Here is a 20,301-nt window from a genome sequence, read left to right on the forward strand (position 1 = left end):
CTGGGTGGAGGAAGCTTTGTAAGAAAGCTGAGAGTACTCCAACAGCGCATGGTAGAGAACAAGGTAATGCCAGATTGCCTCCAAGGGCTTCAGAGGAACAGGAAGGAGGATGGGTCTTGACAGATGGGTAGATTTTTGTTAAGATTGGAGGGTTTGCGTCTACCAAGTAGGCAAAGAGGATATACTGTTTTCCCAAATTCCATTTTGACCTGCCTTGGACTTCTCTAGGCTCTGAGTGGCGTAACTCTTATGAAACAAGGATGAATCGCAGATTGAATGTGCCTGGTGAGCTCAGGGCTATCACTTGGGAGAATATTCAGTGACATTTTTGGATAAAGGAGGGCCGTTCACACTCACCATGGTGGAGAGGCAGTGCCATCCTCATCAAGCTGATGGCCCCGTCTGTGTCATTTCACTACAGGCTCTTTCTATGATAGAATCTGCCCACCGTGAGCACACTTTGATGTGAGAAAGAACATTGAGAGGCAAAATTTATTTTGTATTTCAAAAACCAGTGTCTTAACTCTATATTTCTTGTTACATTTTTAGAAGCCATATATTAAAAATTAGATTGACTACCTTCCCCGTGTCCCCTCCCCTGTCCTGGTTCTCTGCTCTCTCTTCTTAAACTTGCCGCCAAAGTCCGGTGACTCCCAAGTCTGTCTTCTGAGCACGGGAACTTTTCCCTTGACTTTCTTTCATACTCATAAATGTTTGTCCATCAACTATGCAGAACAGCTAGTGTACTGAACACCTCGATGAAGTTTTGCGGAGGAGCATATGATGTTTAATCATAGATTGAGGTAACTGACTTTTTTTTTTAACCAATTTTATCAAAACTCATACATATGTCCAAGTAAATGTTGCTATCTTCAGAGCTCCTGGAAGGTTGTGCCTTTGTCCTCACGCGACTGCCTTTACTCAGTTCACATCTAGAACGCTTTTCTGATTGCCTTTAGGGCCAGCCTGAAGGCATTCTTTTGAAGAAAAAAAAAAGAACTATTCATGAGGAAATTGAGTCTTTTGAGGGTTGATTCAACTATGTTTTATGTCTGTGAAAAAGACTCCTTATGTGAGTTTATCAAGGGAGGTTTTAGAGCTTAGTGGTCAAGTCTTTAGCTTAGGGCCCCAGCCATCTTTGTCTTCCTTTGCCAGGGTTGCTGTGACAAATACCACACACTGGTTGACTTAAGCAACAAGAATTTATTGGCTCACGGTTTTGGAGGCTAGATGTCCAAAATCAAGGTGTCAGCAAGGCCATGCTTTCCCCCCGAAGTCTGCAGCCTTGTGGTGCTGGCTTACTGCAGTCCTTGGGGTTCCTTGGCTTGCATCTCTGCCTCCTGTCTCTTGGCGATCTCTCTACCTTGTGCCTACTCTTCTAGTTTACACTGACTTCTGATGTCTTCCTGAGGTCCTCCCCCTTTACTTTTTTTTTTCTTTTAAATTCAGAAGGCAAATTGTTTAAAATCGACAAACTGCAATTAAGTATTGGAAGCAGTTAGCAGACATTAAATATCGCCGTACTTTCCAGACCGCTGTCGGTGGCCCACGCTTGGTGCACTGGGTCATGTGGCACACCTCTCGGCAGGTAGAAGGCAGGTAATGTGACCTGCCACACTTGCAGCAGCTGTGACAGAGGCCAAGCTGATGGGCTTTCCTGTCATCTAAGGCTGGGGTCACTTCAGGATTCACAGCAGTTCCAGCCTACTCCAGGCTACAGAAAAAACATACTTCCTCTGATTCAGAAATCTGGAGATATCTTATCACAGCACACAGCTGATGCGTGAGGGTCTGTGGAACTCTGTAAATACATAGTCTGCATTTCCAAAGATGAGTCTGTCATTAGCTGACTACAGTTAGTGACCTCAGTGCATCTTAATTATTAACATATTGTCCTTTGCCTTCCAAATCATGAATCCTGTATCTGGTTCTTGCCTCTTCCTGTCCATAATCCATGAGGTTGTGCATAGTTTTGGGAAACCTAAGTATCAGCCTTTCTCTGGTATAGCAAAAGGAAAGGGCAGGTGGCTTGGATTCCCTGGCATTTCTCTGAAGTGGCCCATAGATCTGATCTAATGACTTAGTTCCAAGTGCATAATTAATTGGGAGCATGTTGATACTGCCTACTAAACTGCCTGACTTAGGTCAGATGCAGAATTCCAGAGGACTTGTGTGGCCCTCTCTTTATCAGACCTCTGGTAATACAGATGGAGGCCCACCCTGATTCACTTGGGCCACGTCTCAACAGGGTCTTAGAAGATCCTACCCACAAATGAGTCCACAACTTAACTGATAATTCATCTTCAAAGGTCCTGTCTACAGATGGCTTCACCCCCACAGGAACTCAGATTACGATTAAGAGCATGTCTTTTGTTGGGGTACATGATTCAGTCTACTACAATCTGGGTTCAAATTCCAGCTCCTCTTCCACTGATTGTGTAGCCTTGGACAAGTTACTCAATTTCTCTGTGCTTCACCTATAAAAATTACTGCTGCTTAATAGTATTCACATCGTGGAGTTGTGAGGATAAGTTCATCGTAACAGCCAATACACAGCGTTTAGCATGTGCTAGGTAGCATTTTAAATGCTTTACCATATCTTTGCTATAATGTCAATACATGAAAAGAACTTGGAGCCATCCCTAGCATGAGTACGCAGTCAAATACTGGTTAAAAATAATGAAACATACAAGGACTGTAAAGATTTATTAGGTGTGTATTGAGCTTACCCAAAATTGTCTTAGGTGCTCTCAGAGGAAAACATATCACCTTATTTAATGCTGACAAATTTGAATTTAAAATCTAGAAATTAGGGGATTACGGGAACTGGGGTAATAACATTATTCTGCATCTCTCAAGGTTTTTTTTTATTTTTTAATTATTCATTTACTTTTGATATTTGTGCACTGATCTCTCTGACTGGCTGATTCTTCCCAAAAGTAGGGCAAAGAAGAGTAAGCAGGGAGGACAATCTGAGGGCACGTTGTCTCTTGATTTCTGTAGCCGAGTCAGCTGAGAGCTTTGTGCTTGGAGCAGCCTGCTTTGCAACCAACCCTTCCAGGCACTGTGTGGAATGTTCTTAGATCAGTCACAGGATGCTGGGAAGGGCATTGCTTACTGTGTCACCCAGCATTCTCTTCACAGGAAGCTGTGAGAGAAACTTATCTCAAGTCTCAGTCCAGGAAAAGCTTTGCTTTCACTAAATAACTATTTGCTTCCATCTTATTGACTCTTTGAATCTTTTACCAGACATACTTCCCCCTTTGCTTTGGCCAGTAGGAAGCTCAGAGATAAATCAGTGTCCTACTTTTAGAAACTCTGAAGGACCACAGTCAGTTTGGTTAATGTGCTGATTTTGTCTCTTGATTGATTACTTTTCCATACTTAGTTTCCTTTCATTTGCATTCCATCAATTATTTGTTATAATTTTTTCTTGCACATATTTTTATAATCTGCCTGCAACTTCATATAGTTTGTTTCAGGGCTGGGGCATAAAATACATTCAAAACCACACAGATACACATAGGTATAACTCTAAGGGTGCAGAGGAAAATGAAGGACTCCCCTTCCTAGAAAACGTTAACTTAGATAAACACCTCTTGGCCCATGGCGTTTCCATTCTCTCGTGCCTGGGGGCTTGGGTTTTGGGTTTCTTCTTGCCCTCTGCTTCTATAATCCTATGGGAACCCAACTGGGTTTGCAACATGTCTGAACTCTCACCTCAATTTTAAGTGTAGAAAAATTTCCAGTTTATTGGATATTCTTTGATATGCCCTTTTACCATTAATTCAGAATACTAGTGTGCTTTAGAAGTCATAGCTCATGTTCTTAACTCACCAGAACTTAATTCTCCAGATGCTATTTGAGAGTGGTGATTTATTTGAAGCTCAACAAGCCTGTTTAATTGGGCACAATTCTCCAGTTATCAGAAGTGCACCAAAACCCATTCTTGTCATGATGATGTGTCAAGGAGTCTTTTTATGCTATTTCTGCATTCCTCAAGGTGACAAAAATTATACTGAAATGCCATGGAAATTTGTGTGATTGCTAAAGAGGCTTTGCTCTTCCAGCTGTGTGGGCCCAGGAGGAGTGACATGGCTCACTTCTTGGCACCCCAACCATCCAGTTCCTTCTCAAAAGTCTTCATGTTGAACCAGCCTTCCCCTCAGCCCTTGGTCCAAGCCCCCTGTGGAAGTTCTTCTGCTGTGAGCAGAGGCAAGCAGCTGTTTTCCAGCTTCTAGTTCCTTGCATTGGTTGCCTGGTATTGCATGGGACTGTTAAGACCACAGTTTTGTGGGTCACAAGTAGAACCCAGACCTGAAAATGTGGATTTAAGAATATGGTTGGGACATGATAATTATTGTATGTCCTTAAAGGAAAAAGTCCTCGAGAGGTATCTTGAACCTGCTTATTCTCAATAAAGAAAGTTAAGCTCCAAACAACCGGATACAGGCATTTCATATTCACCAAGGAACTACTGCAAAATGCATCTCCGAGTACTAATAACATGATCTTTAAATGGATGCTTTTAGCTGTATGTGTTTTAGAAGCAGTGCATTGAACTTCAAATCTTTGTCAAGTCGGAATACAGAACACGTGGCTCCAATATTGTCTTAAAGAGCTAGGCAGTGCTTGACACTGGCTCGCTATGGAACTTCAAGCTGTTTGTGAGAAGTTTCTCCCCGAGGACTGGTCGCCTTGGAGTGCTCAATGGAGGTGTCGCTGCAGTGCAGGGACGAAGGTGGCGATTTCTGCAGTCTTTTCTTGCCACAGCCGGACAAAGAGCTGAAAATGTATTTATAGTGGGACTTTTAATCTGAATCATGATAAGAATCATAAGATTTTTTTTTCTTTAATAAAGGTATGACTAAATCAATGTCCCTGAAAGATCCATGTTTTTTTGTCTCATAAAGGTATGACTAAATGGATGTCCCTGAAAGATATGTTTCTTTTCCAGGAATCTCTATTTTTGTTTTTGTTTTTGTTTTTCGTACCTGTTCTTTCGTACCTGTTTTTTTTGATCTTCGTACCTGTCCTGGCTGTGCCTTACCTCTGTTGTGGTGGGGAATGAACACTCCCCAGGGCTAGGATGGCTTCTCACAACAGGAACGGTGGTGTGTATTGCAATGCACATTTAAACCAGCTTAACGTGCAGGTGAGAGAGTTCTTGATGGCTTCCTGAAATGAAGGAGTGTTTTACCTTTGAGAGAAAAGCAACTTCCCTTTTCTTTGAGGAGGCATTCTGTGTAGTGGTTAGGAGCATGCACTGTGAGTCCAGTCTGTCCGGGTTCAAATCCCAGCGCTCCCTCCGCCCGGCTCTGTGTCTTAGGGTTCCCGTTGCTGCAAAACAGAGATGCTTGTGTGCTACCTTGGAGAGCCGTTGCAAGGATTGGTGACTGTAAAACTCTCAGAACGTGGCCTACAGTGCAAGTGCTACCGTTTGGCTGTTATTTCCAAGAGAGCAAGAGGAAATGCCTGGAAAGTGAAACTAGAACAGTGAGAGCCCATTTAACTAGTGCCTGTTGAATATCTGCTTTGCGTCCAGCACAATAATAACCCCACGGGGTTCCCTTAGATTTATTACAAAAACTGTTTGAAGTTATTGAAACAATGCCACCGTACTAGCTTCCTCTGAAGTAAAAATGAAATGTCATAAGAAAGATTATTTTTTTCATTGTCCAGTGGTTCACATTTTGAAAATAGGATCTGATGGTCTCCTTTTGCTGATTTTCTATGATGAAAGCAGGGATGGGAAAATGTAATGAGATGAATTATGTTTTGCAGTTATTGGATAGAAACAAAGTAATCTTACTGAGCATTGCACCCCATTTCAATATTTACACACATTTTTGGCAAAATACAATTTAATAGCTCATCAACTGGATGGATTTGATGGGAGAACCTATTTCAATGCTAAAGGAAAACTCCAGTGGTCCATGCCTAGAGTTATCCTCAGCTATGGAAATTAAACTATTCAGATTTAAAATGAAATGAAAGGATTGTTCTGAAGCATCCATAATCCCCATGACCTTGTTTCTATAATCCTATACAACTCGTTGACCTTGACTTTTTTCAGGTGGTTAACTGCCTTGCTGGAGAAGAAAGAGTTTCTGGTACCTGGTATACAGAAGGCGCTCAATAAAAATGGTCTTGAATGAATCTGAGCAAAGTGTGTCCTAGAAATTATGGTTGTTAAGTTAGACTCCTCACCCGGGAACCATCTGAAGTCTTTCCTGAACAAACCAAATCCCCCTAACTTCTTTGCTCGTAACTTCTCTCCTTGAGACAAATCTACCACAGCATACACGCTCGGCTCAGTTGCTGGAATTTTCCAAAAGAATAGGAAATGAAGTCTGAAATGAAGACATTCTGTGTTTTGATACTAGGATGGGTCTTTTAGAGATAAATGTTTGAAGCCAGGAAAAATAGTATCAAGAGGAGAGAATACATGTGTCGGCAGTGTAGGACATATTGGGGATTTGTACCATGGGAACTCAGATGGTTATTATTTTTAAATGTTCTTTGTGTTAGTACAGCTGTGAGGGGCAGCCGGGCAGGGCTGTGTGTTTCTAGGCCACTGGCAGGACCTTAGCCCCAGCTTCCATCCACAGGCACTAACTGCCCCCTCCAGGGGCTCCAGACACATCTGCATATGGTGCTGAGAACAGACCTATATTTCCAACGTTCCCAGACATGGGACTAACTCTTTCCAGTGCCCTGAGCCCTCAGTCTGCCCTTCCTGCCCACACCCTGCCGCAGCTTTTGCATCTGGAATGACCTGCTCCATCCCACTTCCAGTCCTGTCCCACTCAGAGAGTGTCCTCCTGCCTGATACGGTTCCACCATCCTCAGGCTGGAAGCTCAAGTGCATGCCAGGCCTGTGCTACTGTGATTCTATATGTTTGCTGCAAAGCTACAACTTCTGAGGTTTGGAGGAGACAAACAAGGGCTCATTGGGGTGGAAGCCATAGCCTTCAAGGCCTTAAACATTGGGATGGAAATGTCCAATCCAGGGTAGGTTTGCAGATACCCGAGAACATGAAAAATCATGGGGTGGAAGGAGCTTGAGAGGCACCACCCAGAAATATACCTTAGAAGACATAACTGGAATACCCAAATCCCTCCGCCATGACACTGGCTTAACCATCTAAGAAGTCTTTGGCCAATTCTTCTGTTTCCTGGTTAAGCTGGATTTTGGAGTTTCCCTATTAAATAGGATTTCACCAGATCCTGTAGTTTTCAAATCTCACTTTTTAAGTTTTTTTTCCCTTTTTAATTTTTTCAGAAAAGCATTTTGGTCTTTATCCAAATGACTGGGGCTGCCTGGTAGCTGTGGCACTGTGGGCCGTTACCAAGGATGGGTCGTGTGCAAATTCCTTTCTTCATCCACATACAGGATTCAGCATCCCTGTCCTCAAGGGTTCCTGCAGGGCTGCTCGAATCTTCTCTAGTGTGTCTCCAAGGGCATCAGCCCCTCTCCCTTCTCTGCCTTTCCTGCCTGCACTGAGCTGGGAACATCATGAGTATACAAAGCTCCTTATATAAAGATGTGCTGCAGGGATTTGAAATTCAACACAAAGGTTCCATTCTGAGATTCCAAAGAGGAATGTTCTAGGATAAACCTCATTGCGCAGTGTGTGCCTTGGGTGCCGTCTGCCAGCATCTGTGTACGCACCTGTGTACTGTCTCCCAGGGAGAATAAAAAGAAGTTCACTTTCTGCACCAGGGTTTCCAACCTTTGACACAGATGGGGTTTTGAAAGGACAGTTTCAGAAGGCATTAGCTTAAGAAGCAGAAGCCGAGAGTCAGCTCTGCCTCCCAGTTGTCTGCTCTGGACCTCAGCAAGCCCCACGCTGGGACTATACTTGCTTTCCATGCTGCTTCTCTCTCTTCATTCCTCCTCCATCTCCTCCTCCACCTTGCCCATCTTTGGTTCTCCCTGCAGTTGGGGAGAAGACCCTGGTGGCATGCTTTTCAGTTGCATAATAATGGAAGAACTTACCTTCTTCTTCTCCTCCTCCAGGACCTCCCCCGATGAATGCAGCGTGGCGAAAGGCGGGAAGATGGTGGGAAGCCCAGACACCATCGGCATGAGCTACGGCAACTACATGGAGGAGAAGCACATCCCACCCCCAAACATGACCACCAGCGAGCGCAGGGTCATCGTCCCAGCAGGTCAGAGGTTCACAAGTGCCCCTCTTTGCTCGGTTACCAAGCACGCCTTTCCTAAAGGACAAACTGAGCGAAATATAACCTGTCTCCTTTTACCTGACGTGGCTCACATTTTGGTTGTCAAAAGCGGTGATTGTGAATGGAAGCCAGTGGAAGTTCTCCATCTGTGGTGATGTGCACTGATTAGCAGTGAAAGGAGGAAAACAAGAGCAATACACACACAAGCTCAGAAGCACAGACTCACGTGTGTGGTGATATATATGTGTACAGAGCAGGGTGTCTCGGCAAATGCACATATGCACACATACACATGCATATATAAACAGATATATGCTTGTATCTATATAACTATGAAAGGTGACCTTTCTAGGAGGAACTGCCCTTGTTCTGTGATTATTTGTTGTGAAATATCCCGTCTTTTATGGATTACTGTTTATAATAGATAATAGGATTTTTTTTTTAATTGTTACCAGGCAAAATCCAAAATTGGGAGCCATATATTGCCCTCTCATATTCTTAAAATCTAAAATTCCAGATCTCACTGATCTGAAATACAGGTTCTGAGAATCAGAATAATTCTTTACCACAGTACTAACTCTAAATTCAATCCAAAGTGGTAGCTCTTCTGAATTTGAGGAGAATTCCAGGAACTTATTAATTTAGCAAAACTCAAGTTAATAGGAAGAATGACGTAGAGCTCCTCAGAGGAAACAAGCCGCCACATAAAGCTAAAGCTATCACCGCAACACAATGGTCACTGCGTCATGAGTCCTACTCTGCGTCCATTGTTTTATTAGCAACTCATAGACACCATCTCACGCAGTCTTGGGAAGTGGGAATCATCAGCATGATTTTCCAGCTGAGGAAGATGAATCTCAGAGAAGTGAACTAACTTTTCCAGCTAACGGGAGGCCACCTTAGAATCCCACAGTCTGCCCAGCTCTTTCTCTTTTCCTGTCGGTGTTGGATTAAATCTTAGCTCCCTACAGTGGTTCTGTGGTCTCCCAGATGTCACCCATGCCTGTCAGCTGGCCACCCCACAGTTATGCCCCAGGGGCTTCAACTTGCTGTCATCTAGAATTCCAGAGAGTTCCATGTGTCTGTCCTTCATTCTGGGCACTGTGCAGACATCCCCTCTTTGGAGAGGACTTTCGTGACCACCCTCCACCCTATCACTCTCAACCCCCTATCCTGTCTTAATTTTCTTTATTGCATTCATTCCATCTGTCATCATATTGCATATTTATATGGTCGTTTACTTATTTTCCTCCCTCTCTGGCATGTAAGTCCCAGCAAGGCAGGGGCTTTGCCATTTTCTTGCTGCTCCATCTCCAGTAACTGGTGCACAGTAGGTGCTCAGTGCATATCAGCTGAGGGAAGGGGTGGGCCACAGGGTGCCTCACCCTGAGCTGCACTGCCAGGGTCCCTCATCGTTGCTGGAGCAACAAAAGCTGAAGTTTGCACAAACTTGATCCTCCTTTGTTCCAGGGGTCACCTAAATCCCTCTCTGTGAGGCAAACAGGTTCAGATTTCACCCCATACCCCATACCCTTGTCCATATGACTCATATCACCTTCCAAACAAGAGAGCTCAGAAAGGAGAAGACTTGGAAAATCGTCTGCCTGGAGCCTTTGGGTGAGCCACTGTGTGGCTTTGAGCAAATTATGTAAAGCTCATTTGAGGTGGTTCATCGTGAAAGGGACGCTGAGGTCGTCACTGATCTTGAAGCACCTTTTATAGGAGGCTTTTATAGGAGACAAGCACTGAAAAAGTTCCATATGTGCATCATGACAGGGGGAAAACCTGTCTTTAACATTTATTGAAATGCAGTTGAGTTTAAGCAGAGACCATAGATTTGGTTTGACCCTAAAAACCCCCAAGACCCTGTCACTGGGTGCTGTGCCTTGGATGGGGGCAGTTCCTGTTGGGTGGCAAAACAGTGGAAATGCAGATATCCAGATGTGTGGTTCCTGAAGAAGACTTGAGAACAAGGATGTGTCAGGAGACAGGGAGGGACGGTGTTATCCTAGAGTCAGCTGGACATGAACGAGACAAGATAGAAACCCAAAGGAAGCTCGTCTCGTCCTTTGCCTTCCTCCATGAGAATGTAATTTCTTCAACTGAGGAAAAACACAGTTTTTAACTCTCTATGTACCAAAGTGAACTAAAAAATAAAGATGCTGGCCTCATTTCCTTATAGAATCACAGAGCTAGAAGGCAATGCCTGGTATCAACTCCATCTTTTAACAGATGAAGCCATATTTCTGTGATGCCATAAATATGCTTGACGTCCTCAATATCCTTTTCAAGAGGGCCAAACTTGAGGCTTTTAAAATTAAATAAATGTTTACATGGAGAAGAGGCAAAGAACCAGTTTAGACAAGTGGGAGCTTCGGTGTTTCTTATATATAGTTGGTGCCATTAAATATGGGTTGGATGGCTGGATGGTTATGCAGACTGGTTCATGTTAAGTTTTCTTCTCCTGAGGAAAGTCGTGTTTCAGCTGTTCCCTCCTTTGGTTGCTTCACGCCAACGCAGACAGTTATTCAGTTAATAGTGTTTGTAAGAGAGCTAGTTGTGGCTGATTTTGCAAGTTGTGAGTCTTTCAGTTATTGGTCAAGCTTCACGTACGTGTGCTCATACACAGACACACAGATGAACACACACACACACACACACACACACACACACACACACAGCTTCATTGCACAATCCAGATGATTCCCCAATGTGGCCGTGAGGTTTCAGGCCCCAGGATAGCTCTGTCAGCTGCTGTGTCTGTGCTTTCTGCCCTGGGACCGAGGTTCCTCCTACAGGCACATTTGGGCTCAGAGTGAAATTGTACTCCACAGACAAACAGAATTCTCCAGACCTGGTTTGAATTGGTTCTTATCGTTCCTACTAGTTAGATACACTGATTTACACCCATAAATGCAAATTGTAAAGGTAACTGAATGAGAGCAGCAAATTAAACCATTAATTATTCCTAAGATTTCCATGTCCTCCACCTAAACATAGTTCTAACACATAAAGACAGGAAACAGAGGACTGGGGGCCTTTGAGTTCAGATTGGGTTCTTGTGCTTGGATCTCACTTTTGAGAAGTGATTTTCCAACCCTGGTTTTGAGACTCTTCATCTTTAGTTTCTCAAGAGCTTTAAATTCATCCTGTATCTCTAAGTGAGTAAATACATATCTTCATTTGATGTGTCTATACTGCTCCCCTTATTTCAGAATGGACTTAAAAAAGCTCTTAAAAACACTCAAAGGATCCAGGCAGAACAACGTTAAAAATAAAGTGAATGAGGAACACAGGCTAAAGTACTTAACAGAGACAGAGAAACCAGGAATGAGATTCATTTATACATACCTTTATGAATGTATAAGTATATGTATATATGTATATATTTGTTATGCACACTTTTAAGTCCTGCACAATAGCAAAAGGTGGATGTTATTTTAGCTCCAAGGTGTCAGAGGATTGCACAGGGGATGCCTCAATCAGTTATTTGATTCAGTGTCCCTAGGATAAAAATAAGCTAATACTGAAAAGACAGTCCAGCTTTTAATTCTGAATCTAGAGAGAAATGTCTTCCTTGGGTTGTCATTAGGAGGACAACGGGGGAAAGTTATGAGAAAACCCCTCACCCTGTAGGGTCACCTGAGTAATCTTGGTTTATGACTATTGTCCTGACACAATTGATGATAGTGCTCTTTCCTCTCCAAGTGTACTGGTTAGACAGTAAACCACATTTGTGCATGTTTATCTATCTATCTATCTATCTAATCCATCTGTCTGTCATCTCTCTCTCCCTGTATCATCTATTTTGTATATCTGTATATCTATGTCTGTATCTCTTAGGGCTATGCTGTTTCTTATGATGTTGTAGATCAGTGAAATTAATTTAATAATTTAATAAAAGGGGCCCAAGAAGTTTGGCCTTATTATATGACTCTTTGTTGGTTCAGCTCAATTTGAGAATTGACTGGAGATTATTTCTCAAAGTATGGTTGGAACCACTTGCATCAGTATTACCTGGGAAAATTATGATTTAAAATTTCATATTCCCAATTTTTCTGACTCCAGGTGTGGTGACAGCTCTGTGCTTCATCCTCGCCAGTTAGATCAGGTTTACTATACTTGTACCAACATACTTACTTAAATGTGGACATACCATTTAATTCCACAAAAGATTTGAGATGCCTCATGAACTAAACTACTGGTCAAATAGAAATTGGGAGTCAGGACTAAGGCAAATAAAAGTAAAATGGAAAACCAAAGACAAAGCAAAGACAACTTGGTAGAACTTGGAAATCTGACTTCTCCGTGTTTTCAGTTCTGCCTCACCAAGGCTGTACACACAGATAATTGTTCAGAAACAATGGACTCCCATTGTACAATGGAACTAATATGTTTAGAAGAACTTAGGTCTTGTGCTGTCTCATGAAACACCCTCCATATTCTGGGGGTGACTCTGTCTTTGACGAAAACTTCTAGTAGTTACTGTTACTTTTTAGGTATTAACAGTGTATGGAGTGAAGTGCCAAGCAGGATGGCTAACAAAGAGGAAGGCACCATCTTCATCCACTTTTCTTACAATTGCAGAATGTTGACCAGAATGCAAAAGAACCCCTGGTTTTAGTAGGGTATAGCATTTTGAAAGATTTTTCTTTATTTTTTCTGTTTTTTATTCCCTAAAATGCATTTTGAAGCATTGAGCTTTTCAAACATTTCTACTTTCATTTTTCAAATATCTGCCTTAGGCACAAGCCCTCCTGATAATCGGTAGTCCCAGAGATAAAAGAGTAGACACATTCATCCCTTCAGTCGTTCAATCTCTTCTTAATTCACTCATTCATCTACTGAGCACTTGCCATGTCCCAGTAAAAGCTATGTGGCTTACAATCCTCTTGGCTTGGCCCCTGAACCCATGTGGCTGAAGCTACTTGTATCTTGCTCAGGCCCTTCAAACTGGGAAACGTCTACTCGATTCATTCTGCTCACACTGAGTGCTTGTTACTCATATGCTAGTCACTGAGGAGACGACCAAAGCTTGTCAGAAGTCGTTAAGCCCCAGCCACATGACGTAAGTAGCTTGTGACAGGAGAGTGTGTGATGAGGGACTCAGATGAGTGATTCAGACAAATGTTTCAGAACATCTGAGAAGCAAAGATCACTGTCAGCTTGACTGGTTGAGAAAAGCTTCCCTTTTCCCCCTTTGGGATATGATTCCTCACTCCCTTTGCAGCCTTTGCCATTTTTCTCTATTATCTCCTGCCCTCCAGACACATTGCTCTACTCATACACTTCATTTTCACAACCTGGTGCCATTGTCAATGCCATCCCCTTTGCTGGAATGCCTTCCTCCTTTCTCTGCTAACAAATCCTCCTCATTCTTTAGGGCACCTACGAAATCCACTCCGTCTAGAAAGTCCTCCTCTATTCTCAAGCAAATTAATTACTTCTCTTATGCATTTTACTGCCTATTTTATTCCCACACTTGCTCTATTTTGTTTTATATTATATCCTCTTATTCAACTATATGCTTGCTTAAATATGGATGTACCATTTAATTCCATTAAGGATTTGAGATCCTTTGTCAACCGAATTACTGATAAACATGTAAACCAAATAGAAAGTTAGGAATTAGTAGTGTTCCAATTTGCTAATGCTGCCGTTACGCAAAATACCAGAAACGGATTGGCTTTTATAAAGGGTGTTTTATTTAATTACAATGTTATAGTCTTAAGACCATAGAAGTGTCCAAACTAAGGCATCAAAAGATGATACCTTCACTGAAGGATCGCTGATGGTGTCCGGAAAACCTCTGTTAGCTGGGAAGGCACATGGCTGGTGTCTGTTGATCCCAGGTTGTGTTCCAGCTCCTCTCTCAGCTTCTGCACATTCTTGGTTCTTTCTCCCAACATGTTTCTCTCTAAGCACCTGGGGGTCCTGTCTTAACATATCCCAGGGCATACTCTGGGCTTCATCTCCTAGCTAAATGTCCTTCTGTCTGCATCTCCAAGTATCTCTAAACGTCAGTGTCAGCAAGCATCTGGGCCTTTGTGGCGCTTTTTGAAGGACTCCAGTAAACTAATTAAGACCCGCCCTGAATGGGCAGGGCCAAATCTCCTTTGAAACACTCAATTAAAAGGTTCCAACCTAATCAACACTAATACATCTGCCCCCACAAGATTGCATTAAAGAATATGGCTTTTGGGGGGACATAAAGTAGACAAACTGGCACAAGTAGTAAGGCAGATTAAAATAAAAATGGATACCCAAGATCATGAGAAGGAAGAATGTAACCATTTTGGCCATAAGCTTGGCCTATAATTAAGTTTCCAATATGGCTTTGAGTTTCCTGGCAGACAAAATAAAAATGTGCTACTTGAGGAAATAACTTACTGCTCTCAGAAAGATATTCTACAAGGAAGGAAATATGTCTCTCAGCACAGAATCCTAAAACCAAGGTCCCTGGAACTTTCTGTGGGGTCCAGTGAAGCTGTCGAGCTGACCACCTTCTTGCCACAGTTGCAGAACCACCTTTCGCCAGCCTGTTTCTTGTGACATTCGCTATGAACAATGAGTGAATTACATTACATTAGAGAACAACTCAGTACAGATGGAGGTACAGGAACATATACTATGTCTGAGTATTTGTTGGTCTGGTTTAATATATGCGTTCTCAGAGTGGTAGACACCCTACAGAGCTTTCACATGACCTTTCCTAAATATGGTGTACTAAATTAGGCTTTGAAAGAAGATGAATAACAAATAACAAAAGAAACACTCTCTGACGAGGTCCAGATGGCTGAACTCTCATGTTTTTGTCTTATCAGAGTAAGTTATTTATAAACCTATCTATTCCATTAGACTGAAAGCTTTGTGTCTTCATTTGCCAGGGCTGCTGTAACAAACACCACAGATTGTTTAGCTTTAACAACCGGAATTTCTTGTCTCACAGATTTGGAGTCTAGATGTCTAAAACCAAAGTATCAGTACATCATACTTGCTCTAAAGTCTGTACGGTTGTGGTGGTGGCTTTCCGGCACTCCATAACTCAGTGTTTGCCTCCTGTCCGTCTTCTCTCTGGCCCTCTGTCTTCTCTGTCTCTTCCTCACTCCTGCTACCATGTCCAAATTTCATTTGCTTGCAAGAACTCCAGTCCTATTGGATGAAAGCGCACGCTGATTCGGTCTGGCCTCACCTTAATAGGATCCTTGAAGGTTGTACTTGCAAATGGGTTCATACCCACAGGACTGGGGCTTAGAGCTTGGACATGTCTTTGTGGGGAACATGACTCAATCCACACCACTTTTTGAGTGGGTGATCCTGTCTTTTGCGTTCTTAATCACCAGGCAAGGCAGCAAGCCCATTGCCTGTGTGCAGTAGTCAGTAAATGTGCATGTATTGAATTAATAACAATCCAGATTTAATTAGGGAATCACAGAATCACAGGAATTGCAGGATCCTTGGAGTTGTTAACTCAACCTTGCATTTAAACTTGAGAAAATGGGGACCTAGAGAGGTGAAATGACTTTCTCGGTGATTCTTGCCAGCTGGTTACAACCAAAGCCAGTGCCCAGGTCTGTGCACTTTCATACTTAAAGAACTTGTTGGTAAAAATACCTGCTTCTTCATTTTACTTTGTCACAACACTAAACACACCCAAGGATGTATTGTACTGTGTCTCCTTTACAGAATATGTTTTAATAAGCTTCTGTTTTAATTCCTTCCATGCTGAGGCAAACAACTAAACAACCAAACTAAAACTGAAATCCTAAAGTCAAATTAAACTATGTTTTTAAGTTTGAGCTGAGTAACGTGGTTGAGTAACCTTCTGCTGGGTTCAATCTGAGACTGAAATCATAGAAGCAGAAATGATGTCAGCAGCCATCTATTGAGTGCACACTATTGCCAGGCACTCTGCTGTGTACTTCGTAAAAAAAATTTTTAAGGGTATTATCTCATTTAAATCCCACAGTCACCCTAAGATGTAGGTAACTATTTGTTATTCACATTTACAGGTAAATACACTAAACCTAGAAAAGCTAAGATCACTGCTCAAGATGTCTCTGACGATAATTTGTAGAGCCAAGATTTAAACCCAATTCTGTCTGATTCTAAAGTCTGTGATCTTATTCCTATCCTACACTGATGAAAATACCCAGGGAAGCCCACAAGGATTCGGGACTATCGAATAAGTTTGTTCAATAATTGTGGAGTTTCATCCAGCTTTTGCCAAGATGCTGAAATGGCCTTTACAAAGAAGACTTAAGTGAAGGAGGGAGGGTTGAGAGGCTTTGTTGCTCAGTGCTTACCCTTTACATTTCTGTAAGAACAAGGATGTTAACGTTTTTCTTGAACATTCAATTCCAAAGAGAAGCATGAAATTGAAAACAGTTCTGATTTAGCATGAGTGACTGGGTACATCATAATGCATGAAGAAAAAACATTACGATAGATGATATTAGTTTCGAACATTCTATGTTTGAGGGGCCTTATGGGATGCCCACCAGGCAGTCCCAGAGGCCTAGGAGTTGAGTCCTCTATCAGGGCTCACACACTTGTGTTCTAATCTCTGCCATTTACTAGATCTGAGATCTGGGAAGTTATGAGTCTCCCTATTCCTTTGTTTTCTCAACTTCAAAATAGGAATGGTAATAATGCACACCTCACTTGGGGGATGCATGGATTAAATAAGATAATACATGTAAAGAGCTTAACACATGCCTGAGATATAATAATAACTCAAAAGTTGCAGCTCCTCTTTATGTATTTTTGTATCTGGAATTTTGGAAGGAACCCTGGACTCAAGAGATAGTTTAGCAGATACAGGCACGTATGTTGTAAGAATGCCCAGGGCTATATATGGAGTGGGAAGGGTGGTGGGCCAAGAACTGGATTCTGGGGCAAAGAAAGAAAATCCAGGAAGGGAAAAGCTTTTAAGTGGAACTAGTCATTCCATTTCTAAAGCATGCCTAGTGAAAGCAATGTTGTCATGGAATCACTAAGGAGAGGCAACCTGAAAAAAGGAAGGAAAACAAAGGCCTGCACAACCCAAAAAATATATAGTCAGCTCAAGAAGATTTGAGAACAGCTCTTTCCAAGGAAACATATTGGTGGGCCAGAATGTCAAAGATACTTTTAGAGCCCAAGAAAAATAATTTAGTCATGTATTTTTTTTAATTAAGTTCAGTTTTATTGAGATATATTCATACACCATACAGTCATCCACGGTGTACAATCAACTGTTCATAGTACCATCATATATAGAAGTAAAAAAGAATATCCAAATCTCCCCCCCATCCCACCCTATTTTTCATTCAGTTTTTGTCCCCATTTTTCTACTCATCCATCCGTACACTGGATAAAGGGAATGTGATCCACAAGGTTTTCACAATCACACTGTCACCCCTTGTAAGCTATGTTGTTATACAATCATCTTCAAGAGTCAAGGTTAGAATTTGATAGTTTCAGGAATTTACTTCTAGGTATTCCAATATATTAAAGCCTAAAAAGCCTTAACTATATAATGCGTAAGAATATCCACCAGAGTGACCTCTCAACTCCATTTGAAATCTCTCAGCCACTGAAACTTTATTTCGTTTCATTTTGCATCCCCATTTGGTCTAGAAGATGTTCTCATTCTCACAATGCCAGATCCAGATTCATCCCTGGGAGTCATATCCTGCATTGCCAGGAAGATTTCCACCCCTGGGAGTCGGGTCCCACGTAGAGGGGAGGGCAATGAGTTCACCTGCTGAGTTGGCTTAGCTAGAGAGAGAGGCCACATCTGAGCAACAAAGAGGTACTCATGGGGAGACACGTAGGCACAATTATAAGCAGGTTTAGCCTCTCCTTTGCAGTAACGACTTCATAAGGGCAAGCCCCATGATAGAAGGTTTGGCGTACCAAGCTGTCAGTCCTCCATGTTTGTGAGAATATCAGCAACAATACAAGTGACAGGAAGTCCAACACTTTCACATTTTCCCCCAGCTCCTTGGTGGTGGTAGGGGGGTGTGAGGGGTGGCGCTGCATATATATTTTTATTCTCTGCCCAATTTATTTTGGGATATGTCACTATTTCACACTAACCTATACAAACCTACCAGATCTCACTTCCTATTCAAAGATCCATGTAATTATGGTGTTTGAATAAACTGACTGTAGAAGTTATATTGTTTAGAAAATATAGATACTCCACCAAATAAACATCTCTTCCCTTTGTCTCACATGGAAGTTAAAGTTTCAAAACATAGTCAGTTTCGACCTTTACCCTTTGACCTGATTTGCCCTAATCTTAACCAGATCTGCTTCATTCATATCTCTAATTGAAGTCTGGGCTCTTTGTTTTGTTTGTTTTTTTTTTTTAACAATTGCTGTATGTGCGAATACTGAGCTCTAGCTCTGAGTTTCAGGTATCACACAGATACCCAACATTCCAGAGACCGATCAGGTTATACACAAGGGATCAACATCTCAGAGTTTGGAGATAGCCATTACAATTCAGGAATAGATTTGACTGCTGTAAGAGCTCACAATCTAGGGATGATTTCAATAATCATTCCCCTGATAGGCTGTGCTCTAATATTCAACTCTGAGTTTACACATTGTAGTTAGTCCATATTGGTGAGGCATTATGGTGTTTGCCTTTGTTTCTGGCACATTTCACTCAAAATGCTGTCTACAGGATCCATTCACCTCGTTGCTTGTCTCACAGCTTCACTCCTTTTCACAGTTGCTCAGTATTCCATTGCATGCACACACCACAGTTCACCATTCTGTTCCTCAGTCAATATACCCTTAGGCCACCTCTACCTGTTGTAAATCATGAATACTGCCTCCATAAACACCAGTGTGCAAATGTCCATTCATGTTTCTGCTCTCGGATCTTCCAATGACATACCCCATAATGAGATTGCAGGACCTTATGGCCCCACATACTTAGCTTTTTGTGGAACCACCACACTGACCTTCAGAAAGGCTACACCATTCTACCGCATATCAACAGTAGATAGGTACATCCCTCTCACCATGTTTTCTCCAACACTTTTACTCCTATATATATTTTTTCCTACAATTTTACAGAGTTATATTCACATACTGTACATTTATCCATAGTGTACAGTCAGTCATTCATGGTATCATCACATAGTTGCACATTTATCACCACAGTCAGCACTTGAACATATTGATTACTACAAAAAAAAGTTGTGTGTATTTTTTAGTGAATAATAAAAAGATAATAAAAAGAAAAATAAAATGTCATACAATATAATATAATAGTAAGGACAGACAACACCACCACTACCAAGAATCCCATATCCCTCCCTTAAATCCCCCTCTCATACACATGTAACTTTGGCATATTGCCTTTGTTACATTTAATGGAAGCATATTACAATGTTGCTGTTGACTATAGACTCCAGTTTGTTTTGATTATATTTTTTCTCCAATACCATCCCTTTTTCAACACTCTGCATGGTTGACATTCATTTGTTTTCCCACATGTAAAAATATTTTTATATTTGTACATTTAGTCACAGTCATTGTCCACTCCAGTTTTTGCCAAGTTATACAATTGCAGTCTTCATCATCGATCTTTACCTCTGGTGTCGTACATTCCCCTATCTCACCTCTTTCAGCTTTACTACAGACATCCTTGCTCCATGTACTTACAATATTGTGCTACCACCACACAGTATTATGCTATTTCTGGATCTATACAATCAATCCCTCTGAACACTCTGTAGTCCTTCAGCATCAAATTCCCGACCTCTACCCCCTTTCTGTCTCCCGATAGCCTGTGTTATCAGCTGTTAACTCTCAAAGTTTGCTCATTAATGTTAATTCATATTAGTGAGACCATACAGTATTTGTCCTTTTGTTTCTGGCTAACTTCCTCAAGGTTCATCCACGTTATTATATGTTCCATGTCTTTGTTCTGTCCTACTGTTGCATAATTCCGTCATGTGTATATACCACAGTTTGTTTATCCACTCGTCCATTGATGAACATTTGAGCTGTTTCCATCTCTTGGCAATCGTGAATAATGCTGCAATAAACATCAGGTTATAAATGTCCATTCCTGTCTTAACTTTCAGTTTCTCTGAGTATATACCT

At 41.8% G+C, this 20,301-nt stretch overlaps 1 protein-coding gene across 4 annotated transcripts in view; it reads left to right on the top strand.

Moving 5' to 3' along the window:
- Positions 1-20,301, top strand: part of ERG (ETS transcription factor ERG) — a 199,640-nt gene that overhangs the window by 142,502 nt on the left and 36,837 nt on the right. For all 4 annotated transcript variants that reach the window (XM_037831557.1, XM_037831560.1, XM_037831563.1 and 1 more), the window contains one exon: positions 8,024-8,175. In XM_037831557.1, the coding sequence (XP_037687485.1) occupies positions 8,024-8,175 (152 nt within the window). The remainder of the gene's footprint in view (positions 1-8,023; positions 8,176-20,301) is intronic.

This window comes from Choloepus didactylus, chromosome 1 (genome assembly GCF_015220235.1).
Source record: "Choloepus didactylus isolate mChoDid1 chromosome 1, mChoDid1.pri, whole genome shotgun sequence".
NCBI lineage: Eukaryota > Metazoa > Chordata > Mammalia > Pilosa > Megalonychidae > Choloepus > Choloepus didactylus.